The sequence below is a fragment of the Uloborus diversus genome, chromosome 1 (genome assembly GCF_026930045.1).
Source record: "Uloborus diversus isolate 005 chromosome 1, Udiv.v.3.1, whole genome shotgun sequence".
Lineage (NCBI taxonomy): Eukaryota > Metazoa > Arthropoda > Arachnida > Araneae > Uloboridae > Uloborus > Uloborus diversus.
The window spans coordinates 124965140-124983746 of NC_072731.1; the positions used below are offsets into that span (position 1 = coordinate 124965140).

Genomic DNA, 18607 nt, shown 5'->3' on the forward strand with positions numbered 1-18607 from the left:
CAAAAATACCGTGGAATGCCCCATGAGTATGTTTAATTCCCAATAATTTCAGTAATGAATTAAATAAATGGATTCAAATTATCTTCCTTTGGTCGGATGTGACAATTTTCGGAATACCAAATCGGGCTACCCAAGTTTCGTAGAATACTCTAGCTACCGTCTCAGCAGTTATATCGGTGATTGGACAAGCTTCGACCCAAAGCGTATGACGATCAATCATAGTTAGGCAATATGTATAATGTAAGAGTGAAGGCTTTCACGGCCGGTGTCAATATTATGAAAGGATTTTTCCGGGCTGTTGTGCCGTGGTCTGAGTGTATATTCTCCAAACGTTTCGGCTGCATCTGCGGCAGCCATCCTCAGTGGTTCCGAGTTCGTAACTTCCAGGGAAGAGACTTCTTGGCAACTGATGCAAGTGTCGAAGTGCTGTCAACATTTATAGGGCCTGGGTCCTCTTGGTTCTGGACTGGGATTGGCTGGTGAACGTCTGTCTTCATCGCTTCCTGATTGGAGCTTAGGCTCTCCTTTTCCTGCTCGGGGATTGGCTGCTGGGGATTCAGCTGAAGGTCCGTCCTTGTTTCTGATTGGCTGGAGGTTCTTGTTGTTTTGATCCTTTTCAGTATGGGATGCCAGAGCTTGTTTATCTTTATTCCTTCTTCTTTTTTGTTGAAATTATTTGGATGTTTGAATATCTCGATGGCTTCTCTGTTCAATCTCGCATAATAATGGCAAGTCCTTGAAAGTATTTTTGTCTCTTTGAATTTGATGTCATGGTTCCCCTCACTAAAAGTGTGTTCTGCGACTGCTGACTTCTGAGTGTGGCCTAGTCGGCAATTTCTTTGATGTTCTTTGATTCTAGTGTTGACGCTTCTCTTAGTAGTTCCAATATAGGTAGATCCGCAGGAACAGGAAATCTTGTAAACACCTGAGGCGGACAAGGGATCTCTTGCATCTTTCACAGATCGTAATAAGTCGCTGGTTCGGTGGGTGGGTTTGAAAACAGTCTTGATATTGTGGCGTCGCAGAAGTCTTTCGATTCTATCAGTGACGTCCTCAACGTAGGGGAGGTAGGCTGTGGACTTGATCGGATCTTCTTTAAGTGGCTGTTTTTTTATTTTGGGGTGGAAGGCTCTTTTGATCTCCTGCTTTGAAAAACCGTTGGCTTGGAAAACATTTGTGAGGTGGGAAATTTCATGCTCGATAGCAGTCGGTTCGCAGATTCTGTTGGCTCTCACGAATAAAGTTTTGATTACACCTCTCTTCTGTCGAGGATGGTGATTAGAGTTCTTGTGTAGATAGCGATCAGTATGTGTAGGTTTGCGATAAACACGATGACCTAGGGATCCGTCATCTCTGCGACTGACCAAGACATCCAGGAAAGGCAACTTCCCGTCGTTTTCGGTTTCCATCGTAAATTGGATATTCTCATGTTGGCTGTTTATGTGAGTCAAAAATCGGTGAAGTTCGTCTTTTCCATGGCTCCATATCACGAAAGTGTCGTCGACGACACTTTACTCACATAAACAGCCAACATGAGAATTTCATAATATGTATAATATCCACGAGAAGGAGGAAGAGGGCCAACGATGTCAATATTGATATGTTCAAAACGCTTGTCCGGAACTTTAATGTTAAGCACTGGACTGTTGGTATGGCGGCATACTTTGACTCTTTGGCATGGGATACAAGTCCGTGTCCAAATTGTGACATCTTTTTTTTTGTTGCGAGCCACACGAAACGGGATGTTAACAGTTTGACTAAAGCTTTGACGCCAGTATGAGCTAGGTTATGGAGCATGTCAAAAGCTACTTTACGAAATTCCAAGGGAAGGTATGGACGAACATTTCTTGTAGAAGTGTCACAAAGAAGTTGAACTTCGGTTCCAGGCAGTAGCATTTTTTGAAATTTCAAAGTTATGTCTGATTTCAATAAGTCCTGCAGCTAGGTATCGGTGCTTTGGGCTTCAGCCACAGCTGTGTAATCCAAAATAGTCGGAAGCTCTAATGCTTCAATTCTTGACAATACGTCAGCGGGTATATTGTCGGAACCTTTTACAAATTGAATATCTGTAGTAAATTGGCCAATATGATCTAAATGTCGTAGCTGTCTAGGTGAGCATTTATCCAACTTTTGTTGAAAAGCGAATCTGAGAGGACGATGGTCTGTAAAAACTGTGAACAAACGACCTTCGAGCATGTGCTAATTAATTGCAGCGTAAATTGCGTACAGTTCACGATCGTAAGTAGACCATTTTTGTTGTGGTGGAGACAACTTTGATGAGAAAAATGCAAGAGGTTCGATACTTTGTACGTTGTCAAGTTTCTTTACTTGATTTAGCGAAGCTTCAACTGCTGTATCACTAGCATCTGTAAAAAGCGTTAAATAAGCTTCAGGGTCAGGATGAGCTGAGATTGTGGCCTGAGCTAGCCGTGTTTTACAAGCTTCGAATGCTGACTTTTGATCTTCAGTCCATTCCAAATTACACTTCTTTTTTACCTTTTTTGCCTTTTAGCATTTCATTGTGGGGCGCTTATTGAATATGGGCAGCATGTTTAACATTTCTGCAATAGTAATTCAACAAACCTAGAGCCCCTATATATACCAGGCCGAACTGTCCGCCATTTTGGATAAAAAGTCGGAGAAATATTACCACACTCGATGTGTTTTCGCTTCCTTTAGCTTCATTTTATGCTAGCGTAATGCATTCGTTTTCGCCCGAATTGTTATTAGAACTACAGAGAACTTGTCATATTTTGAACAAATAAACAAACCAATCAAACATCAAGAAATCGAAAACGTTTCAATTGGTGAAATATTACATATATTATTATCATCCGGTTATTTGTATGTTTAATTAACTTGCTAATTAATTATGAAACTAGTATTACTTTACATTATTAATGCTTTTAGTAGTATTAGTGTAACTATATATTTTTAATGGCTAATACCGTATACTTGAATTTTTAATAAAGTCAATTAGTCTTATTTTTGGCAGTATTTCGTTTCTGGATCTTAGCAATTAATTTATCATCCGATTTAAAAATGTAACAGTTGTATAAAAAACAAAAAAAACAAAAAGCATATTTCTTCAGACTAAATTACTCCATGGCAATAAAGGTAGTACCGAGATTTTACATAACAATGTTTACTGCTTTCACACTGCCGAGTTTTAGCTTCGTATTTCCAGCAAATCGTCAATAAAATTGATTTTTTTTAAATCTTGGGTTATTAATTTTGAAATTTAAAGAAACAAAATCCTTTCTGTGAACTATTAGCACAGTACACTGTGGCACATTCACTTATTTTTATAATCTTAACATTCTTTCTTTGCGTCTTTTAATAATTCAGCCTATGGCAATGGCTCAAAAACAGACGGTCACTTTGATTCAAAATGGCGGATGCGTCGGCTCCCTAGTTATAGGGGCCTTAAACAAACCTAGAAAACGCTGGAGTTCTTTCACAGTTGTAGGCAATTAATATTTTAAAATAGGCTCAACACGCTCTGGCAGTGGTATGATACCTTTTTGATCTACTGAATATAATTGGGAAAGATAACTCGGAAACACCTAAGACACATTTGTTCAAATTAATGCGAATACCATACTCTGAGAGTCGTTTTAGAACCAACTCAAGATGCGTCTTGTGTTCTTCTTCAGAATGACTTGCGATTAAGATGTCATTTAAATATGCTAAGGTAAAGTCCAAACCTCTTAAAACTTCATCAATAAATCTTTGAAAGGTTTAAGCAGCATTAGATAACCCGAAAGGGGTGTAGAGGAATTCGAATAACCCTAAAGAAGTGGTTATTGCGATTTTTGAGACATCGTCAGGATGGACCGGAATTTGGTGGTATAACCAAACTAAGTCCACTTCAGAAAAAATAACTTTACCATGCAATTGACTTTAAAAATCTTGTAAATGAGGCAAAGGATATCTATTTGGTATTGTAATATGGTTTAGAGCTCTGTAGTCAACGGTAGGACGAAAATTCTTACCATCATCTTTAGGCACAATGTCCAAAGGGCTCGACTAGTTTCAGGTACTAGGCCTGCATATTCCATGTTCGATCATATATTCAAGTTCTTTTTTGGTTACTGCCAGCTTTGCCGGATGCAGCCGACGAGGTCGGGCAAAAACCGGTTGTCCCCGAGTCAAAATGCGATGCACTGTATTATGCTTAATTTCCTTCATTTTAGGGTATGGCCGAAATACGTCGCTATATTTGTTTAAAATATCCTTGTAAGATGAGTCGCTTGCTATTAAGGTTATTTGTGGAGTGTTATCAAGTGATTTTTTCCCGCTGCTGATTAAATTAGTGAGTGGATCTTTAAGGCACCCATGTTTCAAATCGATCAGTAATCCGTAATGCTTTAAAAAATCCGCGCCAATGATAGGCTTGCTTAACTCTGCCAGAATAAACGGCCACTGAAATTTTTGACGCAACCATTTGAATTCCATATGTTTTGATTGTGGAGCCATTAGCAAAAAATAAAGTACAATTTGTACTATCAGAATTGCATTTTTTCCTCTGAAAAGGCAGTACGCATACGTCACTTCCTCTGTCAACAAGATAAGTTAGTTTTGAAACTGGATCTTGTATAAAAAGGAGACTCTTAGTATTTGGCATGAAACCACATTGCGCCAAATTATGTGATTTCTTATTTAGTTTTCCGAATTTTTAAAACGACAAGGGGATTTGCGATGCTTTGCATCATTTCCAAACTTCCAGTGATACCAACACTGATCATAAGTTTTCTTGTTTTTACTACGTGAGCGTGGAGAAAAATGTCTATTCGAAGTGTCCTTAGCGCGACTTCGCGAGAGGCGTTCAACGTGTTTACTAAGTTCTGCAATTTGCAGTTTCAATTCAGTAACGTCAGAAATCGCAGTGTTTGCGTATTTTACTTCATCTATATTTGCGCTTGCAGTCTCATGTAATTTATCGGCCATTAAAGCTAATTTATCCAAATTGTCTTCAGATACAGAAAGAATAGCTTGAACTTCAGTTGATGAATTTCTTAGAAAAATATGATTTTTTCCATAACGCACAATACGGATTTAGGCAAAACAGAAATACCGAAAAAGCTGTATTAAAATTAGCAGGTGAAATTTATGCGAACATTAACGAAAACTGAAACTTCAGCAGTATTCTTGGATTTACGCAAAGCATTTGACAGTGTAAACATAAAGATTTTGGTAAAAAGTTATACAATGCTGGATCAAGAGGAATACCTTACGAATGGATATTATCCTATCTCACGGACAGAAAACAAGCAACAAAACTAAATAACTGTATAAGCAAATATAAAACAACAAAAACGGGAGTCCCTCAGGGATCAATTTTATGTCCTTTACTTTTTTTAATATATATTAATGACATGTCATACATTAAATTATACGGTACAATTACTCTATATGCAGATGATACAGCATTAACATATTCTGCAAGGAGCATTAATGATATAAAAAACCAAATTGAACTTGATTTAACTGCTATAAATAAATGGTTAACTGACAATATGTTATCTCTTAATATAAATAAAACAAAATATATAAAGTTTGATTTAAAAAAGAAAGGAATTAATAAAATTGATTTAGGCATAAAATATCACGAACCAACATGTGACTGCACAAATAACTGTAACTGCCCTACCATAGAAAGAGTCGAAAATATAAATTATTTAGATATAACTTTTAGTGAAAATTTAAAATGGAAATGCCATACTGATAAACTTGTGAAGAAATTAAGAGGTAGAATACATTGGCTTTATCTATTGAGAAATATAGTTGGGAAAAAGTTTCTTAGATGTTTATTTTATGCTTGGATAAACTCAATAATTACGTATGGTATTTGTGGATGGGGAGGTGATTATGAAGCAAATCTTACCAATTTAAATAGAACTTATGCAAAAATTTTGAAAATAATTTATGGATCTAAACAAGAACTTAATGAAAACGATACTATTTTACAAAAGTCAGAGAAAATCTATAATATCAGAGAAATATATGCACAGAGAATATTGTATTTTTTGCATAACAACAATAACTGGTTTGAAATTAATGAAAAACAATATAATACTCGAATTTCAGGTAAACAATATAAAGTTATAAAACCAAAATAAAACGAGTATTAAAAAGCAATTCTTTTACTTGGCACCGCGGCTGTTTAATGAACTAACGGAAGATGTTAGGAATGAGAAGAACTTTAAAAAATATAAACAAGGGCTCAATGAATATATACAAAATAACGACATTCTATCAATAATGAACTTTTAGCTGATAAAATATACTGACTTGCCAACCGGGGGGGGGGGGGGGGATTTTGCATTGTATTTTTTATACTATTGAATGTTTCAATGCGAGTTAGTGTTTTTTTTTTTTTTTTTTTTCTGGAGTCAAACAGTCCAATAATTGTTCTGTGTAAAATTTTATTACTTGTGTAAAATTAATTTGTAAATATTACTGTTAATACATATTTGTGTTTGTACTCCATACTAAACCAATTAAAAAACACTGCGGACAGTGCCATTGGCGCTCTTTAGTGTTGAATTTACTACTAACTCATGTTGAACTATAGTCAAGATTTTCTTAATATTTTGTTATGACGTTTGTAATTTATATTTTATAATTTGCAAGTTTTTTTTTTTTTTTGTTTGTTTTTTTTAAACTTTATTTTATTTTGCTTACTGTTATGTATGTGTATTTTGTTTTGTTAATAAATCTTATCTTATCTAACTTGACTAGGTAGACGTTGTAGTCAAAGTGTTTTGAGAAGCTCATCGCCAAGCGTTTGTCCTGCCAATTGTTTCATTTTCCGTAGCAAATGTGAGGGATTGTCATCCCCCAAAATTAATTCGAAAAGGACCACTTTCATTCTGTTCTGCTCGGAGTCGGAAAAATCAGATATAAGCCACGATTTCAAAGTTTCATATTTGTTGTTCTCAGTCGGCGTTATTACGATATCACTAACCATGGCCTCACTCAATGGCGCTGGCGCATATTGAGTATTTAAAAGTGAAATCGTTTTTGTTGACATGGGAAAACACAAAAAGGAATGAAAATTACTAAACGAAGAATTACAAGCATAGCATATACTGATACCCTGGCTGCGAAATGCCTTTTTTTTTTTCCCCCTCCGTTTTCTTTTCTTTTTTTTTTTTTTTTTTTTTTTTTGAGCAATCACGATTGCTTATTGTTCTCATTTGACTGTTTTGAATGCCTATCATTTTATTTTCCCACCACCTCCCTCTGCCAACACCACCGTCGCGTCGACCGGCCTCACGATGCTGCTCCTCTTGCGAAAACCGGCTCCAGATTGCGTCCATATCCTACACACACATGCATACACACACATGCCTACACACACATACACACACTATGCCTGCACACAGACAAACACACACTCCTACACACATACATAGACACAAACACATATACCTATATACGTACACACACGAAGGCCTACACACACACACACACACGCGCGCGCGTACACACACAGCACTGCATGCACCATACACACTACGCACACACATGCTTACATACACACACACACACACACACGCACCCACACACATGCGCCTACACAAACACACACGCGCATTCATACACACACACGCTCGTGATTGCGAAAAACATAATTTGAATTTAAGATGCCAAAAATTCAAATATAATTTTTTTTTTGAGCAATCACGATTGCTTATTGCTTTCATTTGACTGTTTTGAGGTCCTATCATTTTATTTTCCCACCAGCACCCTCTGCAGCATCATCGTCGACCGGCCGCCTCACGATGCTGCTCCTCTAGCGAAAACCGTCCGCAGGTTGCGTCAATATTCTACACTTACACGCATACATACACACACGTACACACACAAACAAACACATACACACACACACATGCATACGCCTACACACATACACAAACACATACACGCACACAAACACATACACACACGCATACACACAGACACCTACACACAGACACCTACACATACACACTCAAACACATACACACACACACCTACACACCACTACCCACACACTCATGCCTGTACACAGACACAAACACATATGCCTACACACACATACACATCCCCCCCCCCCACACACAAACACTCAGCTTAATCTTTTTTTCTACAATTATTGCAGAAATAAAGCGAATTATTGCATTTTATTTTAACAAGGCCGTCGTGTGGTCAAAAAACTAATAGGAGGGCATTTGGAAGATCCTCAATTTTCATCAAATGTATATATAGCAAGAGAGAGAGAGTCGAGATTTATTCTTTGAGAGGGAAGGGGGGAGGTGTTATTGCTATCGTATGAGCAGTCAAATTAAGAGAATTGCGTAATATAAGCGGAGAAAGAGAATTAAGAATATGAATCTACAGTCGTAAGTGTACCATTCTCTCACTATGATCCTCCTCCGGAAATTGTTCGAAATTGTAGTTCTAAAATTGCAGTTTACACGATCCCTGATGATGTTCGAGGAGGAGAGGTCCCGGGACTTTTAGAAATGGTTCAAGCTCGGAGACTGGTTTTGAAATTTCACGAAGCTGATATCCTAAAAATTTAGTTTTAGACAATTTTTAACGATGGGAAGGGGGAGACGGATCGGGAATGCACTCTGATTTTTAAAAATGAAAAATGATATGTCTAAATAAGCTTAGTTGTAGATTACCTTTGTTGAAAATAAGGGAAGAAGAGGGGTTCGGGCGACCTTTCCCCGGAAAAATTTTGAATTCGAGTTTCAAAAAAATGCAGTTATAGGCCATCTTTGTAAACGCTAGGGAAATGTTTGGGTTTGGAGCTTCTGCCCCGTAAACCCAGCATTTTTTCAGAATTAAAGCTCCCCAAACAGAATTTAGACCAGTTTTAATGATGTGAGGGGAGAGAGGATTTCGGGTATTCCCAAGGACGCTTTTCGAAATTTAAGTCCAAAACACAGAATAGTAGGTTATCTTTCATGACAAGAATGAACATTCAGAGATCCTCACCCGGAAAATTTTTAAAATTTAAGCACTACAAACAAATATTTTTATGATCTTCAGTTATGTGAAGGGGGACAGCGAACATTCTCTTGGAATTTTTTTCGAAAAACCTAAAAGCCCATTTCTTAGCTATTTTTGAAGAAGTTAGGGGACGGGATGAGGTATGGAACTTTTCCCTGGAATATTTCCAAAATTAAGTCTTAAAAGTCCTACTACAGGACATTTTTCTGGATAAGGGTTAGGGTGTAGAGAATCTCTCCCAAAAATTATTCGAAATATTGAAGTTCAAAAAACAAAATTTTAGACGATTTTGGACGATGTTAGTTGTCTTGAATTTGGGACTCTTTCGCAGAAATCTTTAGAGATTGAAGTCCCTAGACCAAAGCTTAAGATAATCTTAGAGCACGTTAGGAGTTCAGGTACTCTGGAATGAAAGGAGGAGAGGGGGATGCTGGAACCCCATTGCCCTTTTCCTGGATTCGCCATTGCTTTCAAGAATTGATTGTACTCTAAAATGATGCGATTTCTCCCCCCAAGTATTTCAATTTTTCAGCTATGCAATGATATATTTTTAAATGTAGAGGTAATGTCGCGATCTCCTAAGAAATGATTTGCGACCCCCTTGGGGTTCGATTCGCACAGGTTGGGAGCCCCTGCGATAAACAATAGAGTTGCGGGATTATTGTTACACTTGAAAAATATTATATGATGTCTTTTTTTTTTTGTTCCTTTGGCGAAATATTTTTAATTGCAGTAAAAACCGATTCACTCGCTAAATAGAGTTTTAAAGCAACTGTAAATCTAATTTAATGATTTGACGAAAAGTTTTAAATTCCAAAGAAACTATAATAGGCCTTTTTTTTTTTTTTTTGAAAAGGTGTGTACGCATTTTATACAAAGAAAAACGATCATTTCACATCAGAGGGGGACGGGGCGTCATTTTTTTTATTTTTCAGCACGCGCATCGCTGTGCGGGTACTACTAGTTTATGTATTTAGATGAAAGCACCCACGCCTGCAGAAGGACTTGTAGAATCTCTAGCCAATTTTTATAGATAGTTATCAAGATCAGTGTCTCCATCCCACAAAAAAAAAAAAAAAAAAAAAAAAGATAAAAAAAAAAAAAAAACTAATCCTGCTTTGCTTACATAAATGCCAGTCAAAATATCTCCAGCTAAATCAAGTTACCTTTTCTCACCTGCTGACATACGAAATGCCACGTGACCCGTGACTACTTCGAATAGCAGCAAAGTATCGTGCGTGGCGGAAACTGCCAGAATCTTCTTTCCTTCGGGTAGCACTTTGGCACTCTGGGACATATCCACTAACTCAACCATCTGAGCCGTCTGGGTGCCCTTCGCCAGATCATACAGGTCCATCCTGTTGTGGTGAACCAACAGCACCTCAGCAGTGCCCTGACGCAACGGGACCAGATCCTCCACGCATGTGACATCAGTCAATGTGGTCACTCTCTTCAACTGCACAGCACTCCATACGGATACATTATCCAAATCGCTGGAAACCGTCGCAAAATACTTGGCATCTTGGTCCAGCCAAGTTATCTTGCTGAAATACTGCGTCTCGTTGGAAGACAAAGACTTGTGCGGATTTTGTGCGTCGGCAATGGTCCGGAGGCAAGGACCTCTTGATATAAAACTTGGCACTTTTGGTGTGGCACTCATTAAGTATAATCTTTTTATGGTGGGATATTTAATACTGTTTTCAAAGTCCGCAAAGAAGTTTCGAACTCTGCCGTGCAATTGCGAATACAGCTGCTTGCCGTCTTGCATCAGAGCAAAAGAAGACATCTGTAGTAATTTTCGCAAAATATCAAACTCTCTGTCATCGGGATTGCGTCTACGGTACAATTTAATCTCTTCGAGTAGAAGATAAGGATCACCTGAACACACCCTCTCCAGAAGCCAATCATGACTGAAGAAACTTCTTCGCACAGATGCATTCAACTTTATTTTCAAATGCGTCAGTTCTTCCATCTGCCGCCATCTTTGATGCTTATGATTCGTTATGATGGTACCGCCTGCGTCACGCTGGACATCTTCTGGCAGCTGTCCACCGATAAAGGTCAAGAGTCTATTAAAACTATCATTCAATACCTCACTCCCCAAATACCCTTTGCATATTTTATGGAAAATCTGACTTTTTAGCTGATAGAAGGTGTGTCTTTTTTTCGTATACGTCCTTAAAATGAAAGACAATTTATGCTTCAGGTACAACACATCCATCTGGTTCGTTTTTTCACTAAATATCCTGGTCACATACCAGAGTTCCGAATCCATGATGCCATGTTTAGAGGACATAATCCCGGCAATGAAACCTTGCAGAACTTCTTTGTCAACGACTTGGGTGATGTGTTGGACATAGTCATCGAAGACGTCTACGATAGAGTGCTGGGACCAGAAGTTTTCTGGGATGGCGAGTGACCTCCAAGTGGCTGCTGCCTCTGCTAAAACATAGGCATAGCGGGGATAAGAGTTCTCGGTGACGCAGATACGGATGAAGTTCATCTGGGATTCCGTGAGACGTCTGCCCAAGCAACGCAAGCGATGGTCGATGATCGAGAGGGTATCATCAATGTCCATGTCTTGTACTTCTAAGAAGGCTCCTGGCACATTTGCGAATTGTTCCTGTAATTAAAGAAGTAAACCATAATGATATATGAGAGTAATTTATCAAAAGGGAACATATCCACTTTTTAGAAAAAAACATTTTATGACATTTTCTAAATCTTTCAGATGACATTTGAGGCAGTAAGAAACAAAGGGATGTCAGTAGCAAAATTAAAAATTTGGAGATAACCAGTACACATGGTATGTGAACTTCTCCTCTGTCTTGGGGCAAGAGATGGTACTAGTAGCCCTCATAGTTGCTGCTATACAGCATGATTTAAAAAAAAAAAACTTCAATGAAAGCCTACACGCGTTTTACTCAAAACTTGAAAATGTCCACTTGCATCCCTAGTTGCTTCTCACTGCCTCATTTATCAAATCACTTACTCTCGAGAAGCCCAAACGTGAAAAATCCTATTTTATTTAAGGGCAAAGTGTGGCTTTTTGATTAAAAGGTAACGTATCCATCCTCTGCACGTTTTATTTTGTACAAAAGGGGACATATCTTGAAAGAATCTGTGTACAAAGACTTTTGGATCCAAAGGAACTCATATCCAAAACCCTCAAGTTTTAATTCACTACTTTTAGGTTCATGTCCTTCGATGAGAGAATATGAGAATATGGTGAAATTGGAATTCTTAAGATTTAGATTTTTATTCAAAAGGGTACATATCCAAAATTAAAATGGCAATATCTCCTTGTTTTTTTTACACAAACATTTCTTACTCTGAGCCGTTATTTGTTGTGCTTTCGTGCTCAATTCTGTATCCAGAAAAGTTGATAAAACTATTTTGCTCTTACCATAATTCGTTTTTCTCACCTCCTGAACATTTTTAGAAAATGGATATGTTCCCTTTTGATAAATTAGTCCTCATATTGCTTTTTTAATACGTCGTAATGTGAAAGAGAATTAAAGGATAAGATTAAGAGATAGCATTATTATAGAGAAGGTAATTTTGCAATAAAAAATACTTTTTTCATTATATTTATTTATTTATTTATTATTATTTTTTTAAACAATGACGAGTTTCCTCTCCTGATTAAGTATCACATTTTCGACAGCTAAAAATTCAAGAGGCGCTTTATGAAAATTAAAGTACAGTGAAACTTCGGTAACTCGACTACACCGGTAACTCGACTTTTTTTTATGGTAGCTCTCACCTGCAGTTCTTGCAGTTCTCCGGATCCGTCTCGCAGGGCGATGACCAGTCGGACGTGCTGGGGCAGGAGTGACGGGCACCACTTGAGAGATCGCCCGCTGTGCTCGCCCACCTGGTCCAGCCCGTCTAGGAAGATGACCAGCGGTCGTTCCGCTCTGGCCCGTCTCAACAGCGAAAAGAAGTTGGCATTGTGCTCGGCCATGCTCTGCTTGAAGGAAAGAAAGCATAAATGGTGGGTTTACAAAGAAAGTGCAGTAAACCAGCTAATGGCCAAGAGTAGGGATTTTTAATAGCTGTCGGAATGCATTACACAACCGGCAAGTTACAAAGAAAAATCTAATTAGTTGGCTTATTGTAGGGAATATTGGTTTTTGATACCTGCCGTTTACATTGAAACTGGCACGTTTTAAAAAGAAAACGCAATGAACTGGTTTATGGCATGGGGTAGGGATTTTCGATTCCTGCCGTTTACATTGCAACCGACAAGTTTAGAAAGAAAATGTAATGGGCCGGCTCATTGTAGGGAGTAGTGATTTTCATTTCCTGCCTTTTACATTGGAACCCGCATTTGAGCAATGCTATCCCGCTTTTCCTCTGGTAAGGAGTAGGTTCAAAATTCTACCTGCAGTGATCCACTTTTTTTCTAATTTTTAGGGAATTTCCTCGCACAGGTTTTCAAGCACCACAATGAGCGACATCTTGGTTAATGTAAAAGGGAGAATTGTGAAAAACAAAATGCTTTTAAATTGATAACTTAAATGGATGAAAACCTCAAAAACCTGTATTTTTTGCTGAGTCTGAAATGCTTAAAAAGTTTATAATCTAAAATTCTATGTTTATTTAAAGTTAATTCGTTTATTTTATTCAACAACTAATTTTTATATCTAGTTATTCATTTCTTTATGGAAAAATTCAAAAGCTGATTGCAATTTTAATTTGAAATTACTTTTATTTGGGAAATAACATAACTTCCGGGGGGGGGGGGATTTTTTGTTGCAATTAAAGCAATTAAAAGTATACTCTGTAAAATCCCCCCCTCCTTATGAAAGTGATAATATTTTTTTAATCAATTGATAATTCACCCCTGGGAGGCACCACGTTCGCCCCAACATAGCTGGGGTGGGGGGGATTTGCTACGTGTTTTTTTTACGAAAAAATAGTTTCAAAAATTTTTTTTTTACAATTTAAACTGTCTTGCGAAAGCTCGAATAGTACTCGACTTGGACCAAATAAAGAGGAACAAAAACTTTTTTTTTTGACAAATTGATCCATAATTACTGAAAGGTTTTTTTTTTTTTTTTTGGCAACCAAAATAATTAAACAAATACCCTGTAAAATCCCTCCCCCCACGAAAGTGATAATTTTAACAATCGATATTTCACGCCTGGGGGCAAGGACGTAGCCAAGGGGGGGGGGTCCATGGGGTCCGGACCCCCCCCCCCCCCTTCCCGAAAGAACCCTGTCCTTTTTTCTCAGTTGTTGCATCTCGCATCAACAAAAATTTTCGACAGATAATGTTTTTATAAAATGCAGCATTTTCCCCTTAAATATTCCCATTAATCGGCAATTTTCTCAGCGCTTGAGTCAATTCAGAACACAAGAACCTCGTGCAACAACTACAGGTTCCCAATTTTCGTCTGCTTTTTGCTTTGTCCGAAACGGGGAAATGTCCCTTTCTTCTTTCAAACCAGCTGGGTCGTGTGACCTTGAAATTCAGCCCCTCGTCTTTGGTCCATCAAATTGCCATTGGCAAAGTAAAAACAAGCATTTATTGCCACTTTCGTCGTATCCCATAGTCTCATTGCCGTGTTTTTCTTTATTTATTTCTCCTTTCTTTTTGGAATTTCGTGGATTTCGTAGACGCATGTTGTACGAAAAACAGCCAGAGTGAGGTGTGTTCCTGGTGAATCAGTAATTGAATTCCGATTCTTTTCTGTTTTAACACGCAGTTTTTATCTAAGTCATACTTATAGGAAACATATCTTGAACGAAATTGTATGCAAAAGAAAATTAAGTTTACCCAAACTAGGTAAGTCGCAGTGCTCCCTTTTAAAGTTTTCTTAATAATACGAGCAATTTTATGTGTTAATGTGTTTTTCCATTTAAAAACTAATTTTAGATTCTAAAACAGCGGCGAAAAAAGAAATTCTACACATTTCGTGTGTTTGAGGATGATAAAAAATAATTATTGATTTTTTTTTTTTTCATTTTAACTCTTTATATTTTTGGCATGGTTCATTTCAGATTCATTTTATATTTTGATGAAAATTTTATTTGAACTTTTAGATTATTTTTAACATCTCTCTCCTTTCTGAGTAACAAATTAGGTAGATTTTTTACTGATATTTTCCCCCCAATATTTAAGCATTATCATGGAACATATTAAATGCCAAAATAAATTCGTGTTTGTAGGTAAAATGAATAAAATAAATGAATAAATAAAACTTGAAGTTGATGTAACAAGTTTTTCGCAGTATCAAAATTTTATAGAAAAATGAAATTGAAAATTACTTGAATATTTTACTGAGATTAGTTTATGAAATTACAAGTTCGGCCATATTAACGCATGTAATAAGTAATTTATTAGACTTGATTACTTTTAAATCTTACTGAATTGTGATTCTATGATCCCAAAAGAAAAAGTTTTTAATTGACGAAAAAAAATCTTATTCGATGTTGCTGTAACATAAAACATATTTGTATTTGCATCATTTGAATACATTTTCTGATTGTTATTCACTGGCTTTCAGGGGCGCCGACTTGGAAAAATTATTGGGGAGGCCCGATGTCACCGGGATCTAGGGAGTATGTTAAAGCACGGAGCGCCCCCCCCCCCCGAAAAAAATTCAGATTTTTGTGCTTTGAAAATGCCAACTTACATATTTTCTGGTGTGTATAATTTATACAAACAAGCAATATGTGACATGGCGTTTTCAAAGTAAAACAATCTAAAAATTGGTACACAAATTTTCTGCTTCAATTAGATCATGTCATTTGCCTTAAGTGAGGGACAATTTTACAGTTCCATTTTGTGGGGAGCCGTGAAGTGCCATAGCTAAGCTACGGCACATACAAGATAGTGCATTTGACTTGCATGGAAAGGAAATCCCAGTGGCACGGATTTATAACAACTATTAGGGGGAGGGGGCCTTGCCAGGGGAAATTTTCTAAATTTGAGATAAAAAATAGTGAGTTTTAAAGTTTTTTAAGCATTTTATAGTCATATGATCAACATTAGAACCCCAAAAACTCGACTCTCGGTAAATCGACACTCTGAGAAACTCGACAAGCCGACACATTTTTTGACTTCGAAAAAAAAAAAAAAAAAAACCACTCATGGTATTTTCGTAAAAAGCTAATTTAATTTACATTAATAATTATGCTTTTAGTCTATTACAGAGCAGTGAATATATAGCTCTGAAAAGAGTGAAATGATATTTAAATAAATCTAAACTATCATTAAAAGAATAAAGCATAACAGATTGCTGTCGCACTTTGATTACTATACAGTAGGTAAAATAACTAATTTAAGCTTGCTTTGAATAAGGCTCAGAGTTCATTTAATAAAAATAATGTCTAAAAATTAATGCTTTGATAGAGTTAAAAAAGATAATACAGATTAATTTATTAACTCTAATAATTGAAGAAAACTATCACGCCTTCCATTTAATATACAAATCAAACATTAATATATTTTTTCCAGATCAGCAATACTTAGATGAGGGCGCCGCTGGCGACAGACTTACCCGGAGGTTCGCAGGCATGATGCAGGCCTTTATGCCAGAACGCCAAGGGTATGTGTTTCACTGTCCGCACAACATAAGACGGAACGCTGGAATTGGTGCAGAACACATCAGAACTGGAGTGAACAGTAACGGTCCCATGTTCTGTTTACTGATGAATCGAGGTTTAGTTTTATTGGTGATTTTAAACGGGTTTTCATGTGGAGGGAGTCAGGAACACGAAATCATCCCTCAAACATTATGGAATATGACCGTTTTGGTTGAACAGGTGTGATGGTATGGGGAGGAATAATAATCAATGGACGTACGCCCCTACACATTTTCGACAGTGGATCTGTAACCGGCGAGAGGTCTCGGGATGTGGTCCTAGAGCCTTATGTCAGACTTTTCAGAGGTGAACATGGACCTGACCTTTTTTTTTATGGACGATAATGCTCGTCCACATCGAGTAACACTTGTTGGAAACTTCCTTGAAAGTGAAGGCATTGAGCGAATACTGTGGCCAGCAATTCCAATGATCTAATTGATCTGAATCCAATTGAGAACTTATGGGACTACCTTGGAAGAGCAACTGCACGTAAACCTCATCCTCCTCGAACTGTAAATGCTCTGAAGCAGGGGCGGCAAATAGGGGAGACGAGAGGGGGCGGTTGCTTCCCCAAATTTTTCGCTAAGAATGATGAAAAATGGGTGAATTCAATTTAGATAACTTAGAAAATCATTTGCTTGCATTTTCAGAACAAAAAAAAAAAAAAAAACTCTTCATATGGGCTAAATATTTCAAAATATTTTGAAATTGTGTACTTTATGTTATGATGGTAAATCTTGTATGAGATGCCTGTAGTGTTGAGACTGCGCAACTTTTACTCGTGAGCTCTATATATATACGTCATTTTACATAAATTTGTATGCTCATATTATAACTTAATATTTATCTGGTTAGTGATCATTAATTCTTTGCACTAGAAACACATTTTAGCTACTCTGTGTATTATATGTTTTCATAGAAACTTTTTGTAAAGATGTGCTATTTTTGAAAAATATGCCACATCAAAAAATACTTTCATATCAACAAATATATCTTGAGGCTCTTTACTTGACAATTTCTGAGTAACACAAGATGGTATTCAAGAGTTAAATCTATAAAAGCCCCCCCCCCCGCCTGGAAGCATTACTGGATAGCGACCTTTTCAGTGATAGTAAATCTGATGTCATTTTAATATGTATGACTTTGTTTGAATTTCTGTTTACTTTATTTATACTGTGGATCGTTTTTTGAGCAGTGCTACAATCTATCATAAAAATTTCAATCCGCTAATCTTAATTCTTGGGTCGACATTTGAAACTCTTAGTAATTTTTGCACCGATGCATACTTGAACCATGTGTGGAACTTTGTGACAGAACTTTCCATAACAGTTTTTACAGTATGCCAATGTAGAAGAGGTAACAAAACTGACATGAGATTGTCGTCAAAATATTAAAGCAATGTTTTGAATAAAATGAACAATTCAGTTTTTCTAGAAATTGGGGCAGGATTTGAAGAGATATATTTATCATTGGTCTTAAGTTTAATAGTATGTACGTCGGTTATACAAAACGAAAAAGAAAATATTTCATTTATAAGTAAAATTTATAGCATGAAGGAATAGGAATTGTTTTGTGAGTTGCGACTAGTATACTTTTTGATGACGCAAAATAAATACTAGCCAAATTCAAAAAGGTTTCTTGGTTATTTTAAAGAGAGCAATTAGAAGGAAATCATAACTTTCTTGCTTCCATTATTTTTTGACTGTTTCAATCAGGTCAGTCATTTGAAAGATGACTTTTTTGATTAAATTGAAAATCCAATGTAATTAAAGCACAAATTAACACGAAAATACAGCATATATCTATTTCAAGGCTACAATGGAGCCTCTTCATCAGTGCAAAAAACTCAGCACACAACAAGTGGGAGAACTGAACGTAGACCACTTTTGACTTTTGTGTCTCAGGAGGTTAGAGGCAAGCAAGACCTTCATCATCAAGCTGTACTAGCAATAAAGCAAAGCACTGGATATACAGTTAGTCAATAAAGTCTGCGTATATCAAG

General features: G+C 36.9%; 1 protein-coding gene across 4 annotated transcripts in view; it reads right to left on the reverse strand.

Moving 5' to 3' along the window:
* Positions 1-11302, reverse strand: part of LOC129231825 (uncharacterized) — a 78061-nt gene extending 66759 nt beyond the window's left edge. For all 4 annotated transcript variants that reach the window (XR_008581307.1, XM_054866209.1, XM_054866223.1 and 1 more), the window contains exon 1: positions 10176-11302. Coding sequence is in view for 3 of the 4 variants with exons in the window: in XM_054866209.1 (XP_054722184.1) it covers positions 10176-11284 (1109 nt within the window). In the remaining variant the exon portion in view is untranslated. The remainder of the gene's footprint in view (positions 1-10175) is intronic.
* Positions 11303-18607: the final 7305 nt, after the last annotated feature.